The sequence below is a fragment of the Chanodichthys erythropterus genome, chromosome 17 (genome assembly GCF_024489055.1).
Source record: "Chanodichthys erythropterus isolate Z2021 chromosome 17, ASM2448905v1, whole genome shotgun sequence".
Lineage (NCBI taxonomy): Eukaryota > Metazoa > Chordata > Actinopteri > Cypriniformes > Xenocyprididae > Chanodichthys > Chanodichthys erythropterus.
In genome coordinates, this window is record NC_090237.1 from 15,743,531 (window position 1) to 15,768,071 (window position 24,541).

General features: G+C 38.7%; 1 protein-coding gene across 1 annotated transcript in view; it reads right to left on the reverse strand.

The window, feature by feature from the left end:
* Positions 1 to 14,381: 14,381 nt before the first annotated feature.
* sik2b (salt-inducible kinase 2b) overlaps positions 14,382 to 24,541 on the reverse strand; it is a 40,438-nt gene continuing 30,278 nt past the window's right edge. The window contains exons 10-15 of the mRNA XM_067366150.1: positions 22,127 to 22,358; positions 21,710 to 21,994; positions 19,240 to 19,400; positions 17,354 to 17,464; positions 16,228 to 16,319; positions 14,382 to 16,150 (exon numbers count right to left, since the gene is read on the reverse strand). Coding sequence (XP_067222251.1) covers positions 15,604 to 16,150; positions 16,228 to 16,319; positions 17,354 to 17,464; positions 19,240 to 19,400; positions 21,710 to 21,994; positions 22,127 to 22,358 — 1,428 coding nt within the window. The 3' untranslated portion in view covers positions 14,382 to 15,603. The remainder of the gene's footprint in view (positions 16,151 to 16,227; positions 16,320 to 17,353; positions 17,465 to 19,239; positions 19,401 to 21,709; positions 21,995 to 22,126; positions 22,359 to 24,541) is intronic.

Genomic DNA, 24,541 nt, shown 5'->3' on the forward strand with positions numbered 1-24,541 from the left:
TATCTTGCTGTTGTCCTCTTTTGACGCACACTCTTGCAGACTAATCGTTGCATAATTCTAAGTGAAACTGGTTGTGCGTCACACCTGTTAGATATCGTCTCTAAGAGTTTGTCATCCTATATAATTTTAAAGATTAATGTGGAATCAGGTTTTTGGTCTCCCGATGAACCATTTTCTACAGTTACCTGGCTAGTGATCTTATCGACCGCATTGGATTGCGTGCTTTCGTCACTGAATTTGGCAGGAACTGGTGGTGCTGCACTCTGGCACTTCTCCTGAAGTATCCGGTGGCTTATTTAACCTGCATTCATTGTTAAAACTCAGTATGCGACTAGATCTTTGTGTGTGTGTGTGTGTGTGTGTGTGTGTGTGTGTGTGTGTGTGTGTGTGTGTGTGTGTGTGTGTGTGTGTAAAAAATAAATAAAAATTGAACCACTTGCATAGAATTAAAAAATTTAAAATATCCTGTATCATTTGAATTTGGACTCTTACAATTCTGAGGGGTTGTGTTCATACTTTTAGCTCAATGGTTTGCATAGGTACTTGATACATTGTCATTAACTGAACCTAAATGTGGAGACAGTGGACCATTAGTGAGCTGTCTGAACCTCAAATTAATGCCTTCTGCAGTTACACTCATAAATGGCTACATGAAATATCTTGGCATGTAAAGCAGAACTTCTGAAGAAAGGATGTGTTCAAGTCATAAATCTGTTGTAATGAGTCTACTACTTGGAATGGGTCATTGTGGCCAATTGTTTTCAGATGTTGCTTTTGTTTGGGCAGGATTATGCAATGGCAGATGTGCTGGAGATGGCTAATAATCACTTGGTTTAGACATATCAAGATGAAACTCAAAGACTGATGTCACGAAGATGAGGTCGTCTACTCACAAAATGCTGTTATGTCTTGTGTTTATATGTCCAATTCAAATCCCTCTGATGGTTCTTTGGAAATACAAATCTTGCACTTCTGTTACATATGTTGAAAAAATGACAAAAAGCATCCCCTCTGTAAAGCCACCATCCCCCCTTACCATCCCCTTTAGATTAACAGTGTTATGTATTTTGTAAATCTTGTCATGTAAATGAAATTTTGAAGGTGCCCTAGAACTTTTTTTTTTAAAAAAAGATGTAATATAAGTCTAAGGTGTCCCCTCAATGTGTCTGTGAAGTTTCAGCTCAAAATACCCCATAGTTTTTTTTAAATTAATTTTTTTAACTGCCTATTTTGGGGCATAATTAGAAATGAGCCGTTTCAGGGTGTGTGGCCCTTTAAATCTGGTGCTCCACGCCCACGGGAGCTCGCGCTTGCCTTAAACAACATAAAAAAAGTTCAAACAGCTAATATAACCCTCAAAATGGATCTTTACAAAGTGTTCGTCATGCAGCATGTCTAATCGCGTAAGTACAGTGTTTATTTTTATGTTTACATTTGATTCTGAATGAGTTTGAGGCTATATGCTCTGTGGCTAAAGCTAACATTACACACTGTTGGAGAGATTTATAAAGAATGAAGTTGTGTTTATGAATTATACAGACTGCAAGTGTTTAAAAATGAAAATAGCGAAGGCTCTTGTCTCCGTGAATACAGTAAGAAACGATGGTAACTTTAACCACATTTAACAGTACATTAGCAACATGCTAACGAAACATTTAGAAAGACAATTTTTTGCTCCATCTGCCATTTTTCGCTGTGGTTCTTGCTTGCTTACCTAGTCTGTTGATTCAGCTCTGCACAGATCCAGATGTTCTGCCCTTGTCTAATGCCTTTCATAATGTTGGGAACATGGGCTGGCATATGCAAATATTTGGGGAGTACACCCCGACGGTTACGTAACAGTTGGTGTTATGTTGAGATTCGCCTGTTCTTCGGAGGTCTTTTAAACAAATGAGATTTATATAAGAAGGAGGAAACAATGGAGTTTGAGACTCACTGTATGTCATTTCCATGTACTGAACAATGTAGTTCCATGTAGTTATTCAACTATGCCGAGGTAAATTCAATTTTTGAATCTAGGGCACCTTTAAAATTCTCTGTATGATAATTAACAAATTGTAACAGCGATATGACCAACCAGAACTCTGATTCAAGTCAAAGTCCCTTTCAGGGAAAGTCTGTTCACTCGGCTGCCATATTTCCAAGGCCTTCCGGGCATTGGAGACCAAGTTTAAATGGGGGAATCCTGAAATCTCAAAAACTGCTTGGCGAATTGACAATTAAATAACTTATTTCAATCCAGTAACAAAATCTACAATGAACTGTCCCATAAATGTTGTTCCTTATGAGGAAAACAAAGTGGGTTGAATCCAAGCAGCTCTAAAACTCTTTAGAATAGTTGTAGAATAATCTGGCATTCTTCTGAAGGCACTCCACCTGCGCTTGAGGTGTTGAATGCTCTGTTGATAATTTTAGGATTTGAGGAGAAAAACAAGAGATTCTTCGTGCATTTCAGTGAATTATTAATGGGATATATATTGTAAATTAAATCAGGAGAACTGACCACAAACGTGCAGTTTATGTTGTCCTTTTTCATACTAGCGCAATGCAAAGGGGTTTATCTGTCGATTGTCAGAGTCACCGTCTGTCTCACCTTCCCCGGACTCCACTTCCCAGCATCCCTCTGGTTCCTGACCTGCACTCCATCTGTCATCACTGATCACTACCAGCTGCCACTCATCTTCTATACCATTCATAAGGTCCACACACACTTCACTCACTATTGGGTCTCATCTATGGATAAGCACAATGTCTTTGTCTGCGCTTATGTCAAGCTCCATGATCGTCTTACCTATGCTCTACTCACCATCAACAGTCCTGGTTCTCCTCATCCCCTGCTCTCTGTCGTCTCCATGCTCGTTAGCTACTGGATCTCCTGGAAAAGGAACAAAGACTGCATCACACACAGATAAGCTGAACCAAGACATTCCATATCCCACCCCACTTACCTGGACTGCTTTCGCTGCTGTGTTGTTGGTTCTTCTCCTTTCAATAAACCTGCTGTGTTTATATCAATTACCTCTGTGTTCCTCGTCTATCCGCTGACAGTATAACAATGTAAGAATATAACAATGGTAGAATCCAGGTGCAGTGTGTTCCAGAATCAATCATTAAAAAATAACTTATTTCGAGACAAGAAAATGAAATCTACAGAAGCCCTAAAAGGCCATGGAAATCAAAATAGAAAAAAGTAAGCCATGACAAACTCAATCACAAAAAAACAAGATGGGCCTTTTAGGGCTTCTGTAATAAACTACAATGACAAACACAGATATGAGCAATCAGTGTATGAATCTCAACAATGCTGACAACAAAATATTCAGACAAGATCAACTCTGGACATCACAAAAAAACATGTGCAGCATGTCACTTTTGATTGTCACCAATGTTGAGATTCATGTGCTGATTCTTGATGTCTTTGTGTGTCATCTTAGATGTGTGTGTTTTTTTTTTTCTCTCTCTCTCTTTTGATTGGTTTTGTTCCATTACATCATTTCAATGATAGTCGGTTTAATTTTGCTATGAGATTTCAGTGATGGCCATTTTGTTCCTTTAGGAGGTCTCAATGATGCTTAGTTTTGTTACTTTACAAGATTTCGTTCCATTACGAGATTTCAAGAATGGCCAGTTTTAACAGTCAGTTTTGTTGTATTACAAGATTTAAATGACAGTCGGATTTGTTCTTTTATATTTCTATGATGGTCTGTTTTGTTTCATTATGAAATCTCGACGATGGCTGTTTTTTTCCCCTGTTATCAGATTTCAAAGACCGAAATCAGTTTTGTGTTGTTATGAGAGTTCAGTGACTGTAGGTTTTGTTCCTTTGTTCCTTTATGAGATTTCAAAGATGGATGGTTTTGTTTCGTTATGAGATTTCAATGACAGTTAGTTCTTCCATTACGAGATATCAATGACAATCAGCTTTGCTCCATTATGAAATTTCATCTATGGTCGGTTTTGTTTTGTCACAATTTCAGTGACGGTTGGTTTTGTTCGATTATGAGATTTCAATGATGGTGAAACTGAATTTGAAATAGTTCAAACACTAAAAATAGTAATGATAAAAATAGTGTTTCCATGTAAGTTTTAAGATCTAAATAAAGTACTATATCATATGTGATATAATGTATGGATAATTTTTGCCCCAGGGTTACACCCCTTATTTTCTGGGGTTATTTTAACTCTTTATTCAATACAGTTTATGGTGACTGTACTGGGGTGTTGGAAGGTATGTGATGTGCTGTATGGACTATTTTACACCAGAGTTGTAACCCTTAATGCAATACAGCTTATTGCAACTGTACTGGGGTGTTAGGACCCATTAGCCTCTCTAACACCTCTTCCCGCAGCAACCCAGTCTCCAATCCAGATAAAGACCGGGCACAACCCTGCTTAGCTTCATTGGGTGTGCAGGTGAAAGCTTCAGGTTGACCACTGCAAGGCTTCTCAAGCAGCTTTCCAACCATAGACCCTATTATATAGACATATAGATCTCAATGATGGTGACATGCTTCATGCCGTAATGCATTTCAGTGTATTCGGTTATTTTAGTTTGGTTTTGCTGGGTTATGAGATTTCAATGATGGTCGGTTTTATTCCATTATGACATCTCAATGATGGTCGGTTTTCAATGACGTTCGGTTTTCTTCTGTTATGAGATTTCAAAGACAGTCAAATTTATTTCATTATGAGATTTCAATGACGGTTAATTTTTTCCATTTTTTTCCGAGGTGGGAAGTTCAGGGGTCAGAGAGTAAAAGTCCTGCCATATTTTTATTCCACCCACTGAAGCATTAATGAGATAAATAAGTGTTTAATTGAGTGATGATTGACCATTATTGAAGACACCTGATGATAACAAGCAGAATCACCAAAGGAGAAAATCACTATTTTTAAGTCACCATCATCGAGGTCAGGGTTTGTTTTAGTTGAGCTCTTGACCCTTGACTTTGTAATGTTAGATTTTGTTTGGGCAGTTTAAACTAAAACCAACCAGACAAACAAAGTTAAGAGATGATCAGGTGGTGTTGGTTATGTTTTCACATAATCGTTATTTTTTGATCCGAATCACTGATCTCATTTAGAACCCAATCTTAGTTAGATTTACATTATTGATTACAGCAGCACTGTGATTCTACAGCAGAAGATCAACTTTTACAATACATATATATATATATATATATATCACAAAATTCATCCATGCCTCCCATCATGCATTGCTGCATGAATAAATTATGAGCTGAATTGTCTTAGTAATTTTCTTTATTCTCACTATTTAAATTTTGCTGTTTTTCTGTGACTTTATAGTAGCTTGTTTTCTGTGTTCAGAGTTGATCTGTTTATCAGAATATGTTGCTTGTCACCGTTGTTGAGATTCATGCGCTGATTCTTGATGTCTGTGTGCCTAAAATAATTTTTTTTGTGTGTGTTTGTGATAAGGATAACTTTAAAAAAAAAAAATTTGTATTGATAAAGTTGATCTTCTGCTGTAGAATCGTAGTGCTGCTGTAATCAATAATGTAAATCTAACTAAGATTGGGCTCTAAATTAGTTCAGTTATTCAGATCAAATAATGATTATGTGAAAACATAACCAACACCACCTGATCATCTTTTAATTTTGGTTTTAATGCAGTTAAAACTGTCCAGACAAAATCTAATATGAAAGGGTCAAGAGCTCAGCTAAAACAAACCCTGACCTCGATGATGGTAACTTAAAAATAGTGATTTTCTCCTTTGGTGATTCTGCTTATCATCAGGTGTCTTCAATAATGGTCAATCATCACTCAATAGGCTTGTTTGAGATGTGCCTAGCCTCGCCTGAAATGTAGCCGAGAATAGGCGGCTGCAGTAAGGGGAGGAGTGAAAAAAGTGCAGGCAAGACGGACAGTTCTCTGTTCTCAAAGTGGATCAAGAGGATCAGACACCTACGAGATCAAAGGCGGATATCGCGGGATTCACACTCGCGCTTTTTTGCTGATAAACTTGATGTAATTTAAGTTCTGTTTCTTTTTATATGCATATAAACATAATGAACAATAAACCAAAAGTACTTGTTATTTATTTCCATTCGAAAGATGTGTGGATCAATCATTTTTATTTTAATTACAGACATGTTTTTATATATTTTTAACTATCACATAACTCACAGAGATCGCACTGTCAGAGACTTTAGGACTATTCACACATAAGTTATACACATAAAAACATGGTATTAGAGTATTAAAATCAAACATTTTAAAACAGATCAATACATCACGGTTGTTTAAACCAATAAGCTTTAAGCTGTGTCGTCAGCAAGTCATTTCCCATCGTGCTTTTGGTCAGCGCAATCGGTGGAGAGCAACTGCGCTCGACTGCAGAATCCGATGAGGCCGCCTCGCCCTCGCGAGAGGTTTTTGACACACGTCAGAGCACGGCGGCCTACCCTCGGACACATTTCTAACCGGCATGCATCTCGCGGTGATCACCGGTGATCGGTTCTGCGCAGAATTTGCTCATCTCAAACAAGCCTAATTAAACACTTATTTATCTCATTAATGCTTCAGTGGGTGGAATAAAAATATGGCAGGACTTTTACCCCTGGACTTCCCACCTCTGGATATCAATGACAATCAGCTTTGCTCCATTATGAGATTTCAATGACGGTCAGTTTTATTCGGTGATGATATCTCAATGATGGTCGGTTTTGTTTCGTTACGAGATTTCAATGATGGTCGGTTTTCAATGACGTTCAGTTTTCTTCTGTTACAAGATTTCAAAGACAGTCAATTTTGTTTCGTTATGATATTTCAATGACCGTTCGTTTTTTTCCGTTATGAGATATCAATGACGATCAGCTTTGCTCCATTATGAGATTTTTCAACGACGGTCGGTTTTGTTTTGTCACAAGATTTCAGTGACAGTTGGTTTTTGTTAGTTTTGGTAACATGCTTCATGCAGCAATGCATTCTATAACACAGTGGTTCCCAACCATGTTCCTGGAGCCCCCCAACACCGCATTTTGCTTGTCTCCTTTGTCTGGCACACCCATTTCAGGTCTTGAAGTCTTGACTGAGCTGATGATCTGAATCAGGTGTGTTTGATTGAGACATGGAAAACATGCAGTGTTAGGGAGGCTCCAGGTATGTGTTTGGGAACTCCTGCTATAACAGACTATTATTAAGTTGAAATTAACTACATTACATCTACATGAGATTATATATATATATATATATATATATATATATATATATATATATATATATATATATATATATATATATATATATATATATATATATATATATATATATATATAATGATTTATAATAAATAAATAATTGATGCTGTTCACTTTATTTAAACAATTTATTCTGATTTAACACCATTGTTTCTGGCTCAAATGTGATTGCTTCAGGTTAAATTGACTTGAAATGGTTACTAGAACTCACTGTGATAATGCTTTGGATCAAACTAGTGTCATTTCTGACAACCACATGTGTAAATAGTTTAGTTTGTTGCATGTAAAGGATAAAACAAAAACATTAATAATCATACGATTATATATATATTAATCTATTTTAAAAGAATTCATTACAAACAGATTTCCAAGCATTTCTCTTCTTTCACAGCTGATGTATTTTTGCTGTGTTTTAAAATAAATGTCTCTTGTTTAGTTAAGTTTTTATATTGGAGTCTTTATTGTTACCATTGTTTTCCTTGGATTTGCTTCTGAGTTCCATGCAATTTTAAGCTTTTCTTGGTTCATTCCATGTTTTACAGGCAGTTTAGCACAGTTGGTTTGAAATGAATCTGGTTTATCTTAAATAAGGACTCGATAGTCCAGGTTTTAGTAATCTGTACTTAATCTGATTTTCAGAAAGCCATTTTTAAACCACGATTAACTATTCTGGATTAAGGCCTATCCTGGCTTAATTTAAACCATGTCCGGGAAACCTCTCCTCTGTGTAAGATTAGACCACTAGATCGCAACCTCTTCATCATCATGCCGCAATGCATGCTGGGAACAATAGTACAAAACTCCCAGCATGCATCACAGCATGAATAAATTATGCAGCTGAATTGTCATATTATTTTCCTTAATTCTAACTATTTGCTTTTATTTTATGCTGTGGTTTTTGTTGTCTTTTAATAGCTTTTTGTGATGTCCAGAGTTGATCTTGTCTGAATATTTTGTTGTCACCACTGTTGAGATTCATATGCTGATTGCTCATATCTGTGTTTGTCATTGTAATGTCTACTTTTATCTTCTATCTGATTTCTGAAATACAGTGTGAGATCATGATTCAGTAAAACAGGGTTTGTAATTTAAATGTATTAAAGGGCGATACACAATAATTATATTTCAAATGACATCAGTAATTCATGCTATTTCCCAGTGATTATTATAAGAGTTACGAGCCCAACTAATGGAAACACCAATCACCATTATGGTGACTACAAATGATACAAACATGAGCGTTAAACTTCTGTTAATGAATGACAGAAATAAAGTCAGTCTGGTAAGTAATATGTGAAGCTGTAATGCTGTTTGTGGAGTTGTTTAATCCTCCTCTGCTGAGATCTGAAGAGATCTCTGGCCTCATTTCTCAGATGTACGTACGTGTGATCCATAGAATGAACGCACACACAGAAAATGAGTACGCCTCTCTTTCAGATGTGAAATCTATAAATCGCAAATGATCTTGAACTTGCGCACAACTGAATGGTTTCAATTCTCTGTGTTGTAAACGACACCTAATAAATGTGATTTAAATATAAACGTTCACCAGTCATCGTCCAAATCCTATAATTTATAATGGCGAGCTGCAAGATTATCTTAGATTTCCAAAAACCTGCATTACTCTGACAAGGAAAAGTGCGTATGTCTGCTCAGACCCTGGCGTGGTGCCAAGCACTTTTCCACGTCAAAGACCGTTTTTATAAATATGAGCGTTGGAGTGGATTTAAGTGTACGCACACTCAAATCTGTGCATACACATGCTTTATAAATGAAGCCCTTAAATGTCTCCTTTTATCTTCAGTTGATTTCATCTAAGGCTGTGGCTGAAGTCAGCTGTAGCTCTTGTGTTTCTGTTTGTTTCTTTTTTTCTGTTCTCTTCTTTCCTTAAGTGATTTTGCTGGTTAATAGGCTTGTTAATGCTAAGATGATTCTATAAAGATTTTGTGGCTCAGATAAGGTCCAGTTCTGGTTTATTTCTTTTCTCTTGGCTGACATGTGGCATTGCTATGGCCTGCTTGTGGCTCAGATCTGGTAAACAGGAGGGATCCGCCCAAGTGCCACCATTCCACGTCACATGTGGCCCAGATCATCATACCACTCATGGCAGATGTGGGCCGGATTTGGGCTGTCACAAAGTTGCCATCTGTGGAGTGTCATTTGGAACTCGTTTATAGATTTATTTTTATTATAAATGTTGATAATGATTAAACACTTCAGTGCCCTCCAAAGGCACCATTTTAGGTAGCCTATATAAATGGACAGATTGTGTGTGTGAGAGACAGTCTGGTGGTCACTCAGCTAATACTATTGTAATTTTTGGAAAAAGTATTAATTTTTTTTTTTTTTTTTTTTTTTACAATTCATACTCTACTTCCTTGTTGCATCTATCTAGGCATCAAAAACTGGATGAGCTGTAACTTCCTGAAACTCAACTCTAATAAAATTTGTGATGTAAATTGGACAAAAACAAACCATACCATTGTCTCAAACTTACAATGACAAAGGCCAAACTTCAGTTTGATCAATAATATACTCTAGGGTTTCTAAATTCTGGCCCTCAAAATCTTTTGCAGAGTTTAGACAACCTTGATCAAACATACCTGAACAAGCTTCAGGATTACTGGGAAATTACAGGCATCCTGCATCAATAATGCAATATGAGCCTTTTGGCACATTGCTTTTGCTGTGCAGTGTGTCTCTGGTTGCAGTTTTGACCATGGATTCAATTTGATGTTATATTTGACTTTAATCAGAAGATAAACAATGCAGCCGACTTGCAAAGGACCAACATTCATTGTCATGAGGACAATAAACTAACCTTAGATTGTTGTTGAGTTTCCTTGAACCAAGCAGCCAACAGAGTGAAGGCTACAGCAGCATTTTTCAACTGTAATCCACAGTCCTGTAGAGTTTAGCTCTGACCAAACTCACCTTCCTGTAATATGGATCCTTTTCACATTATGATGATGCATCCCAACCATGATAATTTTGCTACTGAGAACCCCGAAATGTGAAAAGGGTCCATTTCCTAGTAATCCGGAAAACCTTCCGATTTCATTGCATTGTAACATTGATGCCAACATTTTAAGTGCTAAACCTTTAAGACAGACAGATATAGTTATAATAAAAATAGCCATCCTATTTTTCCAAATGTGAGGAAGCAAACTGTTGCATGCATTTCAGAATTACAGCCCAATGAGAGAAGCATCAGTTGGAAACCACAATGGTTTGAGGGGATTAGAAAACTACACAACATGGTCAGAAACCAATCTTACTCGATAAGGACCGATTGTTTCATGTTAAATCATTTATGGCAATCTAATTATTGGTGTGTGTGTGTGTGTATACTCTTACAATTCCATTAGATGATTCTACCACACATTAGCACAATACACTGTGTGCCTGAGGCTTATTTAGTGGTCAGCCATCACTGACTTCATTGGATCAGTTGTTTCTGTCCACTTTAGCAGACTAAATTAATTTGTGCCAATCATGATGTTCCTCTGAGGGTAAGATGTCTGATGATAACCACCTAATTATGCTCTAATAATATGATTCTCTTACCCTATTGAGTAACAATATTCCATGGTAAACCTGGCTGCCATTGCAAGACATGAATAATGAGGATGGTGTTTATGCTTTATGGAAGTTGAGCAGTAACCCAAAACAGATTTATTTATACCATAGTTTTACACTTGCTCATAATAATGACAAGAAACCGATTCAACTGAACAGAACAGCAGTGGGCAGACAGCATGTGTTAAATGGACATTTTTCTAACTGCTGGAAACTCCTTTCGTCCACAAAACGATCTTATTTGAGTTGGGTAAGAGAAATATTTAGTGGTTGTTGATTTCGAGAACAGTGGAAAAAACATCAGCTTCTCCTCTTGTGTAATTTGTGAGCATTCTTGTGTGGTGAGCTGTATGGAAATCAAGCTCTTGCCTCATCTATGATCAGAATGAGTAAAATGAGAGTGAAAGGGCGAGAGCGTACATGGAAGTGTGAATGAGAATGAGTGACCTCGGGGTCATGTGAAAATCACAGCAGAAGAGGAACCTCCCTTTGAGAACTTTGACACTCTACTGAACACATTAATTGAAATGTTCTAATAGGGAAATGAAAGTTTGGTGAGCAGAGATGCACATAAGCCTGTCCTAGATGCATTCCTGCGCGTTGGACACAAACTACTAGCAATTTGTTCTAAAAACGTGACGCTCAAGTTAAACTAAGGCCACATTTACACTAGTGTGTCTTTGTTTTAAAACGGCGTTTTAAAATGAAAACGATCCTACATTGGCGTTTCAGAAACGATCTACGCGGCCGAAAACGCATGTCACATGACCGTTCATGCAGTTCATACAGTTGCCTCTTGCGCATGTAGGCAGCTGCAGTATTAAAAAATTAAAGGTGCTCTAAGCGATGTCACGCGTTTTTAGGCCAAAACATTTTTTGCTAGCTAGCCTCTGTTTTGTTTGACAACACTTCGAATGTCAACAGGAAGTTACTCCGCCCAGGATCACTTAGAGCACCTTTAACTGCACAATGGCTGCTAAAAATTACAACAAAGCCAACAAAGATTGCAGATTGTTTACACGTCATCAAGAATATGCCATCACGCCATCGTTTATACTGAAACGCAACCCCAGTGTTTTCAAACTAAAACGGGGTCTGCAGCGAAAAGTCTCAGTTTTCGAGGTTCGCAAATGCCGGCGTAGTATAACAGGCATAACCGCAGGAAAAGCTTTTAAAACGAAAACGCACTAGTATAAACGGGGCCTAAAAGTAGTTTAACTTTTAACTTTGTCTCAACCTGCTGTTTTTAATGGGAAAAACTCAGTGCACACTTCATTTAGAGGGGGAGGGAATGTTAATGTTTTTGATTAAAGACTGAAAGGACGCATTAATTAAATGATGTGCATGGATAAATGATTAATAATAATGCAATACTGCAAAAAATAAATCTCAATTTTAATTTTGGTGACATTTAGAACACCGAGAACCTGCAAAAGACGAGTTTCGAAATGTGTCAAGCAGTTACGTTATGTTAACGTTAGCTGCTGGAATAATTGCATGAACGAGTAACCAAAGCATTCTTGAGTCTTGACTATCACCTGAAACCATAGAGACACTGACAAAACTAATATCAAAGATGGTAACGTCAATAAAACGGTCTTATCACATTTGAAACGTCAAGAGCCCAGTCGAGGAACGAGTTTATAATTTAATTATCTTTTATGAAGCAGGCCTAAGCAGCGCATACAGATCAGAGAGCTGGTGGGAGCTCCGATGGAAAACTGACAGTGGGTCGTGTGAAAGTTGCGGTTTCTGGTCAGTTTGTGTGTAAATGTACGTTTTTGACCAACGTTTTCCACTTCTGATGTCATTTCTAGCGAGAAATCACTATTGTAGTAATTAAGTATTTGTTTAGTTCTCACCAAAACTCGCTCTATATTGCTGTAGATCATTAAACTGTTACAATGCCTCAGAAGTCTGTCCGAAATCAGTTTCATGAGGTGCCTTCGCGCGCAAACGCTGCCCGCAGAGACACTGCCGCGAGGCACCGGATGCAGCCGGTCAGAGACCGTTTTTATAAATATGAACCTTTGTGTGGATGAAGTTCAAATCTCTGCGTATGTACGGCCATGTGTCTAAAACTTTCAGATGACACAGCTCATATCTAAGACTCTGCAAGTTTCCGTTCACACATCAGGGCTACGTGGAAAATGCTGTTGAGTTCAGACACGTTCCCCATGTGACCGGTTATAGAATGAGGTTGTCACTCCAGTTAATAACTGAACTGTGTGTGAACGTAACCGTATTAAGGATCAAATAGGCCTGCAGTACTGACAAATGTATTCTGCTGCTGTGTGAATGCGTCAAAGCAGAGCAGTCAAATGCAAAGAACGAGTCGTGATAGTCAAAATCCCACCAGAAAAGTAAAAATACCCAGAACACTTTGTTCAATAAATCTTTTTTTAATCTTAACAGCACATTAGCTTATGTGTGGTCAACAACCATGAAGGTAAATGTAGAATTGTAGGATGTCTAAGGAATGGTGTTCGCCAGCAGGAGGTGTGATTATGATATGGCAACACATTCACTAATCTGTTCTTTTTGAACTATTCATAAGAAATATTGCTATTAATACTTTTCAACGGCATATACTGATTGACCAAAAAAAAAAAAAAAAGAAAAAAAAAAAAAGCACTGTTATGAAGCTGTCCAAGAAGCTCCAAACTCCACATGGTGGGGTTATACAGGAACACTTCTGAGGGGACTTTGGTTTTGTACCTTTGTAAAACCTGGGTCTACACATGTCCTGTCACAATACAAACAGAAACAGAATCAAACTGGAAAAACAAAGATATTAAAGAACAATTCACCCAAAAATGAAAATCTCTCATTATTTTCTCACCCTCATGTCTTTCCAAACCCATACGGACCACATTCCTGATTGTTTTATGGTGCTTTTGCATCTTTTTTGATGCTTGGAAGTGTTTCACCAAAGAAAGTCAGCCATTCAAGTAAGGATTGACATGAGGGAGAGTAAACGCAGGCTGAATGTTCATTTTTAGGCGAACTGTCCATTTAAGATCTTACCTTAAAAGAATGAAGAAAAAGGCACACAGAACACTATCACATTAAATACAAAATTTGTTGCATTTTGAAAGCACTTTCAAAGTTTCTAACCCCTACGTTACACAAAACAATCGCCAAGTCGCACTCCCTCGGAATCCTTCTTTGAGAGAGCGCCGGCTCGCGGGGAGCACGTTATTGGAAAGAGATGAATTTTATGTCTCTTTTTTTTGACAAAATTAGCTAAGCAGGTTCACCTCACCCATCTGCCGTCTCCTCAGCTACATTAGCTTTAGCTTCCTTGACAAAGTGCTCCAGTATATTATCTACCTTTAAAGGGATAGTTAACCCAAAAATGAAAATTCTGTCATCGTTTACTTCCCCTCAAGTTGTTTCAAACCAGTATAAATCTCTTTGTTCTGAAAGAGATTTAGAAGAATATTTGTAACCAAGCAGAACTCGCCCCCCATTGACTACCACAGTAGGAAGAAAGAAAAAAAATACTATGCCAGTCAGTGGGGGGCGAGATCTGCTTGGTTACAAACATTCTTCCAAATATCTTTCTTTTGTACACAGCAGAACAAAGAGATTTATACCGGTTTGGAAGAACTTGAGGGGGAGTAAATGATGACAGAATTTTCATTTCTGGGTGAACTATTCCTTTCATTTGTGTTCTGTTACAAAGCCCTGAACCTTACGATCAATTTGCGTCATGATCGTTCTCTGTAGAGTAGCTGATATCTGGGTTTAGTCACAGACTGTCATTTCAAGTAGAACAGATTTACTAAGTGCTGCTAACAAAAACAGTCTCTGTTTTGTCTGTCGCAAATGCAATGAATTGGCCGAACAATCCAGTGTCTTGTGAATAAACGTGAATGCTGATGTGTTCTTTAGTGTAAAGAGGGTAAATACCACCAAAATAATAATTGAATTATCTAAATCATTTAAATTCATGCCGACATCGCCCATGGAGGTGATAATGTCACCTGACATACAAGAGTCATGACTCATCCCTTCACAGTGCACCAATTTGAGTGCAGATTCTGAAGAACTGCGATATTAGCAAACAAAATAACACTGTTGTGGTTTGAGGAGAACAGATTGTTATTTTCAGGGCCTTTAGGATGAGCATGAGGAGGAAATCCAGTGAAAAAAATAATCAAAATCACAGCTTCGTCTACAAGTATCTGTGGATTTGGACTTGAGCCGTTTAGAAGTTGAGAAACATCCGGTGATAGCAGTTTTGGGTGGTGCAGTTCCTACTTATGGCTTCGTTTTTTTTTCTTCAGTTCCAAACGAATAAGTATATTGCTTCAATATTGCCATGTGTTTTTAACTAACATTGCACTTATCGAGTGTGCACGACTAGTCTTTTGTAATCAAAGTCAGACGCTTCGAGTGATTTTGTTCAGTACAAAACGTGTCAATATTTGTGAGTTGTGCTGTCGAGCAGGCTCTGTATTGCAGATCTAGGCTGTCTTTGTGCTACATATGGAGCGTAGCGAGCAGCTCCTATCCTGCGGACGGCTTGAAGGCGAGGAGGTGAGCCCCCCCGACGCAACTGGCTCAATCGCCACGCCATCCGGCACTCTATTGTGAGAGAGCAGCAGGTGGGACCACTGGAGAACGAGGAGGGAGGTAGGGAGGAGTTTCGTAAAGTATAAAGATTACAGCTCACGTTCGCCACAATCTAAACGTTGAACGTACAAAACTCGATCCGTCCCTGTGACGTCATCTCATCCGTCAATTCATCCGTAGTGAGTCAGATATCAAGGTAATACTGGTTCTTCGAGTCTCGGCTTAATTCACCAGTACGAAACCGTGCTGGGGGTCCACGGTCTCCATCATTTCGCTGTCCAGAAATGGGTCGGCCAACGCCAGGCCTTCGTACCCAGCAGCGCCGGCCTCTGCAGGTGGAGGCGGCTGCCCCGGATCAAGCGGATAGTGGTATTGCTCCGGGTACAGTGCTTCTCCTGTGCTTGGATCGCAGGCTGGGTAGGTGTAGTTGAGGGGTTCGGGCTGTTGGGGTTGCAGCTGAGAGGCGAAGCTTTGTGGTAAAGGCTGCATCTGAGGGTAATGTCCCAGGTAGGTTTCATACGCTAGGGCTTCTGGGTTGGGCTCCATTAGGGGGCCGAGTGGCTGTGTGTGTGCAAACTGAGGTGAGGTCTGGGGGCTCTGCTGCTGCTGATGTGCTGGTGCAATCAAACCCTGTGGCTGAGGTGGGGCTCCGGAGTCCTGGTGGCCCATGGTTGCACAGGGAGCATAAGGGTCCTCCACAATATGCATCTGGTTAAAGTACGCCTGCATTTGGGATTGTTTCTGAAGATATAGGCGTTTTTGTTGCAGCCTGCATATCAAACAGAAGGAGTTTAATAGACTGATCACCGGTTTGACATCAAGAAAGACCGAAGTAAAGCGTAGTACCTGTGCTCCTGCAGCTGCTGCTCCAGACTGCGAGGAGTTTCTTTGCAGAACATCTGGCAACTGCTGGGGCTGTTGGCCATCAGTGTGGCTTTCTGTAAAGAGATACACAACATCAAGGATTGTGAAATGCACAACTCTGGCAATCTTTCTGCACTGCCATGAACATCTTGAGAAATAACTTTTGGCTTTTTAGTACTTTTATTGATAGAGATAGCAGAAAGAGGACAGGAAATGGAAAGAACAGAGAGGATTCGAATTAGATCCCATTCGCTAACCACTAGCCTCCAACAGAAGAGAAATACTAAATCATGAATTTTAACATCTTTGCTAATGTCAAGAAACACTAAAGGATTTCTGCAAAACTCACTGACCAAAGGTATTGTGTGTGGCTGCTAGCATGTTTCTATGTGGTTGCGTGTTGGAATATATTTGCAAGGGTATTCTTGCTTTGTGGTTCATCCAGGTAAGACTGTCTAAGTAGTAGTAGTTATGCTTGTCTTAAAGGGGTCCTTGATTATGATTTCACTTTTATAATTTTAGTTAGTTTGTAGTGTTGCCGTTTGAGTATAAAAAACATCTGCAAAGTTACGATGCTCAAAGTTTAAATGCAAAGGGAGATATTTTCTTTTACAGAAATCACTTTTTAAGGAATACAACAAATGGCTGGTAGGGTCAAAGAGCTTCTTCCTGGGTTGGTGACATCACAAACCCCAACATTTGCATAAACCCTGCCCCCGGGAAAACGCAACAGAGGCCATGTTGGTCTGCTTTAGAGAAGAGGAAGAGTAACTTCTTCTTGACTCCGGTTTGAACGATGTAAGGCTGAACACCGTTACTGACAATCATCTTTTTGGCTGCGTGATATTCTCCAGCTTTGTTGTTGTTGAGCAACCAAAATGTGAGCTGTTAAAGCTCCACCCTCTTCTGGAAAGGGGGCTGGGAGCAGCAGCTCATTTTCATTTAAAAGGACACACAAAAATGGCATGTTTTTATTCAGACCCAAATAGGGGCAAATTTGACAAGCTATAATAAATGATCTGTGGGGTATTTTGAGCTGAAACTTCAGACACATTCTGGGGTCACCAGAGACTTATATTACATCTTGTGAAAAGGGGCAAGGTGTCACCTGTATTCTGTGAGAGAGGTACTGCGGCTCCAGACTCTGTCTCCTTGACAACAGTGCGGGGTGTGTTCCACCTGAGCACAGAGCCATGTCGTGCTGGTGACCTCTTTCCTCCTGCACAAACCACAGAAAACATGTCAACGCCTCGCTAGATGGTCACATCGGTGGCTGTGCACCCAAATGCATGAATTCATTACTTGGTTATGAAAAGGCTGAATAGCTGTCCGCTGACCCAGAGGGATTCTGGGAAAAACATGTCAGTCTGCTCCAGTAGCTGATCGTCCACACAATGCCACATGCCTCTAATGGAAGATAATTTTCACTGCTCTTTTTCTTCCTACTATATTAGCCCAGTAAAATGAACACAATTTTAGAGCAGAGTTTTTTCTTGGACTTCATCTAGACACTGGCATCTGCCCTGCGCAGTATCCCTATGAGTTATTCCCATAAGTATTTATTCATTGATTCATACTAAATCTCTGTCTTCGGTGAGCTTGCATTGGAGCAATGGGCACCAGTCACCAGTCTGTTACTCAACAATTGCCGCATTCAGGGGGCTTACCGGATGGACCGTAAACAACTGACAATTGGCTGCTTCTTCTCCAGTCATTACATAAGCGGGCTGTCTGTGTGTCAGTAGGGAGGTTAGAAGGGTAGAAGAGTTCAAGTAAGGGCATTCTGGCACTTTTCAACCAAAGTAACTCACAGTGCTTCTTGGAGTAATATATTTCGCAAGAATGTCTTAGAACCCTGGTTCACCTCGACCCGGGAATGCTGCAACCATTGCATCAGCATCCCAGCATTAAGGCCCTCTCCCATGACTCTACATGTCAAAGTTCACAAATTTTACAAAGCATTTTTACAAAGAAAAGCTACAGTTTTGTGCGCAGGTCGAGCGTTATAATGCAACACCCATAGATCAACTATTTCAACTGTGATCTGTTTGCCAACGATGGATTGCAGACAATGAATTACTGAAGCTATCAAAAAAACAAAAAACAAACAAAAAAAAAACAAATATTATGTGGAAATAACGTGTGTGTGTGTGTGCATATGTCTATCTACTTTCTACACACTATTAGAGAAATATAAGATGTATAAAAATATTTAAAATAGATTTGTCAATAGAGTAAAATTTATATATAAATTTTGCTCTTGACAAATCTACAGTATATTTATTTTAGATTTTTTACAATATAAGATGTATAAAAATATTTAAAATAAATATAGATTTGTCAATAGAGTAAAATTTATATATAAATTTTGCTCTTGACAAATCTACAGTATATTTATTTTAGATTTTTTACAATATAAGATGCATAAAAATATTTAAAATATATAGATTTGTCAAGAGTAAAATTTATATAAAATGTATTTTTTTTGTTTAAAAATTGACTTAATATGAAAATTCTTATAAATTTTGATTTTATTAAATAAATAAATAAAAAACATAAGTTACTATGTTAATTTAGATAGCCTTTATAAAAATAAATAAATAAATAAATAAAAATTGTACAATTTTCTGCAGACCCTAGTTTAAAAATTTCTGCATTAGTCCTTCCAAACAGTAACGCCTGGTTCAGTCTACACAATTTCAGCCCGGTTTTGGCAAGATCTATTTAACGTAGGGTGTCGTGGGGATTCATTAACGACAATGGGCGTCGGGATGCAAGAATCGATCGTTTTATCTTGTATAATTTGTAATAGTGGACGACAACCGACGCCACATCTGTGATGCTTCACAACCTCATGACAGAAAGACTAGCATGTTTACATTTTTTTTTTTTTTCGGCCTTCCATGATGAGTTCCGTCATCTGTGACATTGACCAATAGGAGCACAGAAGCTCTTCCAAATCAGTGGTTTCTAGATGCTCCCTGGTGTACTGACCTGTAGTGCAGGGTCCAGTAAGCCATGTGGATGTGCCTGAAGGCTCAGCAGCCCCAGGGAAGGGGTTTCTCCAGAGCCCATCTGCTCATACACCTTATTTAGCTCCAGGATACCTTTGGTCCGTGCCAGATTCTGTAGGTGCTGTCTAAAGGCCACCAAGCCTACATGGAGAGAGGAGTAAGATTATGAATAATAGCACTGTTATTTCCAAATGATTTACAGATCATCAGATGATGTTCCACCCCCTGTGTCATCATGAATTCTCACATGGGATTGTCAGAACAGAGGAAGTGACTCTCATTCACTCACGCCCACACCACCTCGGACTTCTCCGGTGCGGTTCTACCATGTGACCTCTCTTAACGTTGCTAATGAGTCTATTTCAGGAGAAGATATATCCAGACAGGGCTACAAATGCTTTATTCATCGTTCAAGTGCACATTAAAATGCCGTTTAGTGGCTCTTGACTCCTCTGCTGCTTAACGGAAGAGGGTACATGGGTTGAAAAAAAGGATTCTTAGGTTATTTTAGGGCTTCAAGTGATTAAGGGTAATTATTCAGGCCACAGGATGAGAGAACTCAATAGGACCGAGTTGGCCTAATCTTCAAAGCGTTCTGATTCACTCAATGAATCATCTGATGGGGAGTGGTGCATTTAGAGGAGGAAAACAAGAGAGAAAGGGAGAGTGTGTGAATATAACAAGAATAAGTGTGAGAGAAAGAAACAGAAGAGAAATATTTTAATCTAAAGCATGTACCACAGTGAGGACATCTGAGACCACTAGTAAACATGTGAACTTCTGCACTTTTTATATTTTTTTATTTTAATTATTTTATTTAATAGACATTATATCATCAGCATAACAAATTGAGTGTCACATGATTCTTCAGAAATCATTCTAATATGCTGATTTGAAGTGTTGGGGAAAGTTACTTTTAAAAGTAATGCATTACAATATTGCATTACTCCCTAAAAAAAGTAACTAATTGTGTTACTTTATATGATAAGTAATGCATTACATTACGTTACTTATGCGTTACTTTTTTTCACCTGGGCTGTGCTTGTTTGTTTTTTAATAACAACAGAAAGTACCATTTTTGGCAAATGTTAAGGCCCTTTCGCACCAAAACTGAAATGAATAAGCCTCAGGCTGATGGAAATGCATATTTACTGCTGTATAGTAGAGGGCGCAGCTCAAACAAGCCTTTCAGCTATGCTGCCATTCTGGATTAAAGAAGAATAGGATACAGGAGAAGGAAGTTCAACACTCTTATTTCTAAATCTAATATAAAGTAATTTTTGCTTATTAGTATGGCTGAATTGGATCATTGAAGGTCAACAGGAAAGACATTGGCTAATAAAGTGAGATTAAATACATAAAGTATATTTGTGTAATTTAATATAGTTAATTATTACAGTTTTGCATAAAATACTGTTTTTATTTATTTTGAGGGATACTGAATGTTTTCGTGCAAGTGAGATGATCTTTTTTGTTGATCTAGACTAAATGTGAACATGTATTTACTCATGTTTACATACACAGCACACGCAAAAACCTCTGCACTTTCTCTCAACATGGGGACAGGAGAGGTATCAGTCAATAAATGTGAAAAAGTAACTTGCGATACTTATTTGAAAACGTAACTCAGATATTTTGTTGTAAATTGAAAAAGTAATGTGTTACTTTAATAGTTACTTGAAAAAAAGAGAGAAACTCAAGTTACTTGTAATGCGTTAACCCCAACACTGGTGATTTGGTGCTCAAGAAACATTTCACTTACTGCTTACTATTTTTTGTGGAGACCATAACATTTTATTTCAGGATTCTTTGATGAATAGAAAGTAAAAAAAAACAAAAAAAAAAAACAGCATTTGTTTGAAAAAATATATAAATATAAATATAGTACAGCAGTGTGCATTGTCCGGCTAAAAAAAAAAAAAATTGCATTGTCAATACAAGATCTTGACCAAAAAATTATGCACCTCTCAATGGAAATAAATGTTGTGATGTTATTTCCATCAAGAGTTGCATCAATTTTTGCTCAAGATCTTGTATCGACAATGCAAGAGGTGAGCACTCTGTAAAGTCTCCTCCAGAACATCCCAAAAACTTTCAATGAATTTAAGGTCTGGACTCAGAGGTGCCAATTCTAGTGTGAAAATGGTTCTTCATGCTCCCTCCCAACCATTCCTTCACCATTTGAGCCTGATGAATCTTGGCTTTGTCCTGGAATATGGCCATGATGTGTCTTCCAACATGTTTGTTTAAGAAATGAAAAGCTACACACTCCATCTTTAAGGGTTAAAAGAACCGTTGCCAAACATATAACATGCTAGAAACATAATAATCACTGTACTAATGATCCATTCATAGATTCTTAAGTATTTGCCTATTAAAATCCAAACAGCAACTTTTTTTTTGGCCAGGCAGTGTATGTATTTTCACGGACGTCACAGGATGCTGCTCACCTTGTGTAAGTGAGGTGTCTGACGCCCTGCGGCCCTCGCGGAAGCTGATGGGAGAGCGGTTGTGTGTCTCTCTCCTCTGGGTGTTCAGCGCCTGCATGGCAGGGTTAGCGGGCCGAGCGCTGATGAAGGGCGGAGTCATGCGTGTGACGGGGGTGTTGGCCAGGACCACTTCGTTAAGAGAGGGCGCATCCTCCAGCAGACTGAGGTCACTGTGCACAGAGCCCATGTCATACTCTGAGTCCACGCTACCCAGAGATGGGTTATGACCCATGCTGAACAGTTTACCTGGGTAAAGAGAATGAGATGACACTCATGTATAATCTATAGTAGATTATTTTTATATTTCTAAACTGATTTAAAGTAATACAGGTGGGGTTTGAATGTATAACCTTGTGGTTTCCCGTTAGGCACACCCACCTCCACTGGTTATGACTCCTGGCTGGTTGGTGACCTCAGACAGCGTGTGTCTGCGCTGACCAAAGCGGGCTGTCTGATAGGCATTGAAGACATGGGCATGATCATCCTCAGTGTCCAGCTCCTCCGTCTCGATGCCCTCATCTATAGACATCTCCATCATGTTGCTGGGGGACGAGGCGCTGGATTTGCGAACGGTCACAGGGGGCAAGGGGTCCAGCATGCAGCCGTTAACCTGGAAAACAAATGTAAAGATTTTTTGTGTTGTGGTGAATAGTATTTGAATGATACTACTGTAGGAAGAAATTCTCACAGCCATGTTCCAACATCTATAAGGAAGGAAAGCCTTCTCAGAAGAATTAAAATCGCAGTTTATCAGGTAAACTTTTTTGTTGCAACTTTATTTTATGAAAAATTAGCCAAAACTGTGAAATTTTAAGACACATTGTGAGATACAAAGTCACAATTTCTTTATTACTCGGAAGTGTAGTACTGAATTGAGCTGACTAATGACACTATTATCTTGCTTTACAGCAGAATTTGAATCTCATATCTGATGAAGTTTGCATAATTAATTATTTTAATTTCCTGTTTATTACTGTGAAGCTGCTTTGAAACCATTTCTATTGTATAAAGTGCTAGGATGTTTCTTTTACTTTGCATGAACTCTCACACTGGTGTAGATAAGACATTTCACCCACATGCCTCCCAGCACTGTATTTCCCAAGAACAAACTCTAATCTCCCATCAGCCCTAACAAGTCACCCACAGCCCTGAGGCAAATTTCCACTCAGCAACATACACATGTACTTTTACGTGCTTTACCGAACTGTGCAGGCCGAACTTCATGAACGCATTCCCTAATGATCGCGGACTGAGTGAGAGTAAACAAAAGCACTGCAGTCGCTCCCTTTTTGCCTCTTTTTATTGCTCCCTCTCTTTCACTCCTGCATTTCGTACAAACGAATGAGTGAGCTGAAGAGGAGGGGGTGGAAGTCTGGAATGCAGGGACAGGAAGTGTGTTTTGGCTGAGAGGGCTGTCAGAGCCTCATGCAGACAGAGTACACTGAGAGAGACATGCCATCAAACACACACGCACACACACTCAACCGACATGGATCATCTGGATGAGTTGAGTTTCCTGCAGCATGCTGGGCCAGGAATGCTGTTATCCCAACACACGGTTAAAGAACAGCCACAGATCCTCTCTTTATTCTTTCTTTCTCTTTTTTGCATTTCAGCCCATTATTGTGCCTGGCCCCTCTGTTATTCACGCACAAACAGTGTGATCATACGGACTCTGAACAAATTATGTAATCCCAGCCGTCCCCTCCCCACCAGTGGCTGTGTACTCTCTGAAATCAAGCTTCCGATTTGATCATCTCCAGCATTTTTTCAATGCTAAAATATTGAATTCTAAATGTAATAATATGCGGAGACAACTACAAATAAGCCATATGTAGGTTCATTTCCCCAAAAAGTATAAACACTATTGAAATGAAATGAAATGGGCGGGGTCTATTTGTTTGTTCAGCCAGTGGCACACAGGGACATGTTAAAGGAAACCTGTGTGGAAACAGACAATGGGTCTCATTCATGAAACATTCGTAAATATACGAGCAAATATGTGAGTGATTTGCGCGTAAAGAGACCTTCCCGAAAACTCTTCTCCTGATTCACAAATACTTCGTAAACGTCAGAAGTGATAGTGAAATGTGTGTTAATGAATTCCAATCGTAAATGGGACGCGCGTGCACGCTCATTCTCAATTACCATAAATCCCGCCCATTAAATCCGACTGACAACCATATATGGGCATCATATTATGACACCAAACAAAGGATTTTGGCCATTTTATAGGAAACAATTTCCAGAAAAATTAAGGGGCCATTAGTTTGCCCAACCGTATTGAAATCAATTCATTATTTGATTAAAGTGCTCCGTTTGCAGATGCTATTACTGGCTCTCACAATAAAAGTAAAAAGAAAAAAACTTATGTAATTACTATATATAATATTTTTTCAAAATGCTGTGTAAATATGTACCTTATGAAGGTGAATTAAAATGCAGCCTTATTAATGAACAAAACGTTTGGATGTTAAACGCACTATTTACGCGTGGCTGGGAGCAGGTGTAGATTTCTTTCTTACCAACTAACATTTGGAAAATACGAACATTTTAATGAATCCGAAAATTTACGCCAGAACCACTTTACACACGATTTACACAAAAATTCGTTCTGCTCGTGTTTCATGAATGAGACCCATTATTTTGTGCATTTTTTCGTAATCTTTTAACAAAATATTGAAAACATCTTCTGGTTTTTGCTGATGTCACAAAGTTCTCCCGTCCACCCTATCCGACTCATATGCAGTTACTTAATTTTATGACCTGATCAATTCTTGATGAAAAAAATGT